Raw genomic sequence first — 7,947 nt, forward strand, 5'->3', positions numbered from 1 at the left:
ATCTCAGACGGTGTTTACCCAGTAAACGATGACGAGTCAGTGCATCGCGTTTAAATGTTCAATATACTTTCAGGAAGTTCTCAATAAAACTACACCGAAAATTTATAAAAATAAAGATTCTCCAGGAGATTAAGTTGACGGTCGTGATATTTTCCCACAATATGATGCTCGGATTTTCGACCAGGACCCGTCACTCACCCCGTGTTCCTCTTTTTGCAGCGAACTTGTTGACAATTGTGATCCTCTCCCGAGGAAGGTGCGGACTTTCCAAGTGTATCTCCGCCTACATGATGACCATGGCAGTGGCGGATTTCACGGTGATTTTCATCAACGTCATTCTTTATGAACTTTTAATGTATCGCTTATCAAACAAATTTCTATTCTCAACTAATTTCTTAACAGTCATGATATACCAACTGGCCATCACTTTGGAATTTTCGCTGTGGTCCACAGTCGCATTTACTGTTGACCGATATGTCGCGATGTGCTGTCCGAAGCTTCAACCAAAGTACTGCAGAGTGAAAACTTTAATCATCCTCGCACCAATTATTCTGATCCTTCTCTGTGTCGAAAACATCCCTTTGTTATTTTTATTTGAGCCTCTACAAATTATTGGCTCCATTTCTTTGGGTGTCCGCCCGAGTCTGGACGTCCTCTCCTCGCCAATGTTTAGTACGTTCATTAAATTGAAATCCATTCAGTGTTTATTCATTGCGTTTGGTTTAATATTCCTGTTTAATGGGTTGACAGTGAGACATATCTTATTGGTCAGCAAAGCACGGAGGGCATTCCGGAGTCAGAGGAGTGCGGATGGTCGAGACATGGAAATGGAGAGCAGGAGAAAATCCATCATCTTGCTGATCAGTGTGTCGGGCAGCTTCACGCTGCTGTGGCTTCCGGCGTCTGTCACCTACTTTATCACCGGCTACAATGTGTACGTTAATCGTGACTATACGTCTCCCGCATTTATCGCTCTTCAGGTTGGGTCTCTGCTCACGAACCTGAGTTCCTGTACAAACACGTCTATATATGCAGCGACTCAGTCAAAGTTCAGGGAGGAATTAAAGACTTTGCTAAAATTTCCTTGGTCATTTATTGTAAACTTGGTCAAGAAAAAGTCAAATCAAAACAATTCTTCCTAATTTAATTAGCAATCAGTTACTGCGCGTGGCCCTTTCAACAGATCCGCTTCTGTTCCCATGATGTGTTGCAAACAAACACACACAAAAATGCTGGAGGAACTCAACGGGTCTCGCAGTGTCCACAGGAGGGAAATCTGTACAAGCAGCTTTTTTTTTGTAGTTTGTTGTTTTTCTGAGAAAACGTTTAATATATTGTATATTTAGAATGTTACTGTGTATATTTTTTGGGAAAAACAAAAATGAAATATTCGAAAAAATTGATCGGATGCGTTGTGTACAGCGAAGAATATTTTCTCAGCTTGCAAAGGTACCTGGACCAGCTGAAATGTAGACTGGGAAGTGGCAAATGAAATGTCGACTGGGAAGTGGCAAATGAAATGTCGAAGACAAATGTGATGTGCTGCCGATTGCAACAAACCAGGTGGGGCACTGAGGAGCGGGGTGGAACAGAGAGATCTGGAATACAGAGCGTCACGTGTGGGAATGCTTGGACAAAGAGCTTTATACTTAATAGCCTTAATAATCCCAGTACTGAGTACACTTTGGGCACAGAATTAAAGGAAAGAATCGAAAAAGGTACTAAGAGAGCAGGGAAGCTTTACTAGGATATGTTTACATGTATATAATTTAAGATCAACACATTAATAACAAATAAAAAATATATCATGTTGTTACAAAGTTTTTGATTAAATGCATGTTGATTTACTACAAAGAATTTAAAAAAATAAAAAAGGAAAACTTCAAAAGAATCCTATTAAACCCGTACTAAACCCTCCCTCCCAATCCCCAACCACTTCTACCCCCCAAAATAATATCGAAATTAAGTGAAATACGTAATGAACATGAGTATATTTTGAATGTGATTGTTGAATAGATGTAAGATAATAGATCTCATTAGGAAATGTTAAAAGATCCCAAAAATATTTCGCGAGAAATTTTTTTATTATTTCACGGAAGACTTCTCTGGTCCGGAGGATTCAAAAGAATTATTTATAAATTCAAACCCAATGTTGAAGCATACCGATTTCAAATCTGTAAAAATGTAGAATATTTACCTGTCAAATTATGTTTTTTCCTGATGGAATACAATTTTGAATCTCTCTTTGCTATCCATCTTCCTAATGTTAATGAAACATCTAATATGCAAGTGAGAGCAATACATTTCCTTAATATCACCAAAGCTCAATTCACAAATTTTAACTGAAAATTTGATAAATATAATTTAGGAGTTTTCTTTCAAATTTTCCCATCAAAATAACTCAGGATTCAACAGAAAAACCATAGCTGTAACCTGTTGTAGAACCCTGCTAATAGAAATCCAAAAAGGTTTTACTTTTGATCAAGTGCATGTAGAATTAATGAGTTTCCATATCTTCACCATATCTGAAACTTTCATCTGATATATTTGATTTCCATCTATTCAACTTCTGAGGTGCAATATATAACTGATGTAAAAGATCAGAGTGAAGTAATTGCATTAATTAAATTAATTGTATTAGACATAACATCTTTACATTAATTTTGACTAATCTGTTGATCTATTGATATATTTAAATCCTGTTCCCTTCTTCCTCTTGAATTAAATAAACATATTGTAGGTGCTTCCTCTTGTAACATCATATATGCTATTGAGAAAACCATTTACCAATCTTGGCAATGATCAACTGTTCTAAATATGTAGAATCTTTTAATACAATATCTGGCTCTAATTTCTCTCTTAAATAGGCTTGCAATGAAAATAGCAAAAGGGGAGTATTATGTGGGATATCATATTTAATTTTAACTCAGCAAATGACATCAATCTACCACTCTCAGAACAACCTCCAATTTTAGAAAATCCTTTAGTATACCAGATATTTTAAAAAGATTATCTTTTGTAAAAAATCAAAAGAGGGTTAATTGATGGTGTTATTGATGACAAAAGACTTCCATCATTTTCTAACTTAACCTTATGCCAAATATTAATCAAACATTTCAACAATGGAGTATCTCTGTCAATAACATTAACCTTGGTTTCCATTTATAAATGAATTCCTCAGGTATACTTTCTCCAATCTTGTATAACACAATTTCCACCCGTGATAGTTTAATATTTCCAAATAGAGAAGTGCAAAACATTAATTGTGCTGGTTCATAACTATTCTTAAAATTAGGAAGTTGTAGTCAACCTAATTCATATGTCCATCTTAATTTTTCTAACGATATTGTTGACTTCTTACTTTTCCAAATAAAATTCCTAACTTGTTTATTTAAGTCCTGCAAAAAAATTTAAGGTCCGAAAGTTGGAAAAGTCTGAAACAAAATATTGAACTTTTGGACAAAATATTCATTTTAATACAGTTAAAACTTCCAATTAAAGTTGGAGGTAAATGTATATATTTAATTTAAATCTTCATTTATTTTCTTTGTCTTCAAATTTTATTTATAAGATTTTTCAAAAACAAAATACAATCGAATAACAGCAAAATGTTTTTGATGCATTAAAGAACCCCTCCCCACCCTCCCAACCCTTCACCTAGCTCCCTAAAGGGGAGACAAATACAAAAACAAAACAGAATATAGAAGATATAGAATATTTCAAAGTATTTTCAAATTCAAATAGTCCAAATAAGAAGACCACATATTAACAAAGAAAGAATAATTCACATGTAAGTTGCATGTAATTTTTTCCAAGAGAATAGAAGCTCTTAATATATTATGCACTCATACTATATTAATCTTCACATTATCTTTCCAAGTCCTTGCTACACATTTTCGTGCTACAGATAATGCGAAACATACAAAGGCAATTTGAAATTTATCCAACCCCAATCCCTTCAAAGAAACCATGTAACCCAACAATAAAATCGATGGGTCTACTGGTAATTTAAATTTAAATAATTTTTCCAAGACCAATCTAATTCCTTCCCAAAATGATTGTAATTTACCACAAGATCAAACAGCTTGTAAAAACATTCCAATACATAGTCCACATCAAAAACAAGAGTCCGAATTACTAAACCCATATTTTCTCAATTTCTCTCAAGTCAAATATAACTGATGTATAAAATTATAATTAACCATTCCATATCTTACATTGGTCAATTTAGTTACACTCTCATGGAACATAGCCTCCCAATAGTCTTCAGGAAAAATATAAGTTAAATCATTTTCCCATTTAAACCTAGATATCTCCCATCCCAGTTTATCCATACTATTGTGTAACAATTGATATATATCTGAAATATAACCTTTCTTTGGTATAGAGGAAATCAAAGACTCAAATTTCATCAACATAGGTATATTCATCTCTTTACCATAATTCTCTTTCTGATAATACACAAATAAAGAATTTACAGATGTATCAAATTTCTCCCTCAATTGAGTAATGGAAAGATACTGTCCTTCTTCAAAGCAATCCTGAACTATCTTTATTACCCTTAGAATTTCATCTCTTTAAATGCTTATTCAACATTTAAAAGGGAATAGGTTTATTATGTTACAACAGAGTTTGAATTGATAGTTTACCCTTTGACCATAAACCATATTTCCTTTACTCCATATCTTTAACAGGTGCTTTAATACCAGCATATTGCATTCCCGTAATAAATTCATATTCTATTTAAATATGAACTGATGTTTCTCAACTTCAGAAATACAAGCCATTTCCACCTTCGCTCAACTTGGAGGTTGGTCCATATCCATCAATCTACTAACAAATTTCAATTGAGCTGCTTCATAATAATTTTGAAAATGAGGTAATTGAAGACCACCCAATCCATATTTACATGTAAGTTTATGTAAAGCTACTCGTGCTAATTTCCCCTTCCATTAAAATCCCCGTACCACGCTATTCAAATCCTGCTAGAAACTCTTTGAAAGTAAACAAGGTATTAAATATTGGATTTGAGGGAAAATAGTCATTTTAATACAACTTACTCGACCAATTAACGTTAATGGAAGATCTTTCAACTTATTCAAATCAATTTTAATCCTTTTTCTTAAAAGGAGATAATTTAATTTATACAAAGATTGGTAATCTGCATTTAATGTTACTCCCAAATATTTAATTTTATCTGACCATTTCAATTTTATAGTATTTTTATATTCCAAATAATCTCCTTTATAATATAACTGGTAATATTTCACTCAAATCCCAATTTTCCATATATCCAGATAACTTCCCAAATTTCAGCAAGCAATATTGCAAATATTTCAAAGACTGCTCTGGTTCTGTCAAATAGACAAACGCGTCATCCACAAATAAATTAATCTCATATTCATCATCTGCAATTCTCATCCCTTTAATTTTATCATTCTGTCGTATTGTCTGAGCTAATGGTTCAATAGTGAATGCAAACAAGGCTGGTGATAATGGAAAATCTTGCGAGTCGACTGCGTTGATTTCAATGGTAAAGAAATTTGACCATTTGTCACCACCCAAGCTACTGGGATTTTATATAAAGCTTTAACCCAACCAATAAAATAAGGGCCAAAATTAAATTTCTCTAACACCTTAAATAAAAAATTCCATTCAACCCTGTCAAAATATTTTGTCTGCATCCAATGCAACCACCCTTGTATGGTTGGTTTGCTGTCTAGATTCATTGACCAATGTAATTAATTCAAGAACATTATCGGATTCATTTCTATTCCTAATAAAACCTATTTGATCTACACGTATCAACTGAGGTAAATATTTAGCAAGTTTATTCACTCATACTTTTGCCATAATTTTATCATCTGCATTTAGTAAAGAAATAGTCCAATCCGAAGATACTTTCAATCGATCCGTATCTTTCTTTAAAATCACAATAATAATAGCACTCGAACAAGATTCCAGTAACATGTGATTCTCAGTTATTTCCTGTAGAACATCTCCAAATACCGAGGATAAATCTTCATAAAATATTTTATAAAATTCAGCAGAAAATCCATCATCCCCCGGTCACGTCCCATTCGTCATCTCTTGTATAGCTTCTTTAATCTCAAAGTCTGTCAATGGAGCTTCTAATTCCCTAACCTCCTCTTCTCATAAAACAGGAACATTTAAATTTGATAAATAAGATTCAATAGAACCAGCATCCTGCTTTCCCTCAGAAGTATATAATTGTTGATAAAATGAGTAAAACTGGTCATTAATTTCCTGAGGTTTATAGGTAACTATTGAATTCTTTTTAACAGCATTAATAAATCACAATGTCTGTCCTGTTTTTAATTGCCATGCTAAAATCTGATGAACTCTCTCACCTAATTCATAGTAATGTTGCTTAAATCAATTAAATAAACGCTCATACCTATAGGTTTGTATTGTATTATAACATAGTTTCAACTTCGCTAAAGCTGCCTTTTTTATCTTTTGTAACATTTTTCTGAAATTCCTTTTCCAACTCTGTAATCTGTTTCTCCAAAGTTAAGGTTTCCACCACATATTTTTTTTTAACTTTCATAGTTTAACTAATAATTTGCCCAAGCAAATATGTTTCGAAAGTATCCCATAATATAAGAGAACTACTTACTGTTTTAATATTCTCAGCCAGAAATAAAGCAATCTGTTCCTTAACAAAAGTAACAAATTCTGGTTTCTTTAATATCATTGTATTAAGCCACCATCTATAAGACAATTGCACCACTTCCAGACTTGCACAAGAGTAAAACAACATAGAATGATCCGATTTGACCCAGCTTTTATATTCAGCTTGAAGAACTCTACCTTGCAAATGTGCTGATACCAAAAAAATCTATTCTAGAAAATAAATCATGTCCAAATGAATGAAAGGAGAAATCTTTCTCTGAACGATTTACTCACCTCCAAATATCAATTAAATTCAAATTTTTCATCAAGGCCCCTAATTGTAATGCCGCCTTTGATTTCCTTATATTTTTCGGAGTCCTATCCAACAAAGGATCTAAAACACAGTTAAAATCTCCCCCAACCAAAATATTTCCTTGGCCTGATTTAACAAGAAAAAAGCCTCCGACATAAACCTTTCGTCATCCACATTCGGTGCATAGATATTTAACAACGTCCATGATTCAGCTAAAAGTTTACAATTCAACCTCAAAACCCTCCCTGCATTACCTTCAAAGCATTCTAATTCATTCAGTAATTTCTTATGAATTAAGATCGCTAAACCTCTTGCCTTGGAATTGAAGGAAGAAGAAAATACATGACCAACCCAATCTCTCTTCAATTTCATATGTTCTTCTTTCGGTTAAATGTGTCTCTTGCAAAAAGGCAAAATCAACGTTCATTTTTTTCAATATAAACCAATACATGTTTACGCTTCATAGGGTTATTCAATCCCTGGACATTAAAAATTGCAAAATTCAAGTTTGACATTTCAATAAAAATTCTACTATAAAATATTACTCCCCTTTCTATTCCTAAATATGCTAAGTCCCCCTTTATATACAAATACCACAAAAACAGAAAAAAAATATAAATTTCCCCACAGTAAACTACTAAAAAGTAGTAACTCCCTAAAATCTGGGTGTGGTAAAACGCACTAGTGGCAGACAACTATCAGGTCTCAGTGTCGGCCTCTCCTCCCCCCTAATCAGACTTTCACAAAGTAATTATACAGACAAATTAAATCCAACGATTCCAATCCCAATGATTGTTCCGGGTCTTCAATATCAACAAGATTTTGTGTCAATTCAACCTTCTTTCCAATATTTTCACGGTTCCCATTCCTTCCATTTCCTTTTCCATTTTCCCTCCTATTAGGTGACAATAATGGCAACCCAGCATTTCCCCGCAAATCTGGAATGAATTAGCAAACATTAATGCATCATCATCATTTTCAAAACATTGAGACTGAAA

At 33.3% G+C, this 7,947-nt stretch overlaps 1 protein-coding gene across 1 annotated transcript; it reads left to right on the forward strand.

Moving 5' to 3' along the window:
- The first annotated feature begins 287 nt into the window (after positions 1 to 287).
- LOC138765515 (G-protein coupled receptor 15-like) lies at positions 288 to 1,142 on the forward strand. The gene has a single exon (XM_069942543.1). It carries the CDS (start codon positions 288 to 290, stop codon positions 1,140 to 1,142), a length of 855 nt encoding a protein of 284 aa, XP_069798644.1.
- Positions 1,143 to 7,947: the final 6,805 nt, after the last annotated feature.

This window comes from Narcine bancroftii, chromosome 5 (genome assembly GCF_036971445.1).
Source record: "Narcine bancroftii isolate sNarBan1 chromosome 5, sNarBan1.hap1, whole genome shotgun sequence".
Lineage (NCBI taxonomy): Eukaryota > Metazoa > Chordata > Chondrichthyes > Torpediniformes > Narcinidae > Narcine > Narcine bancroftii.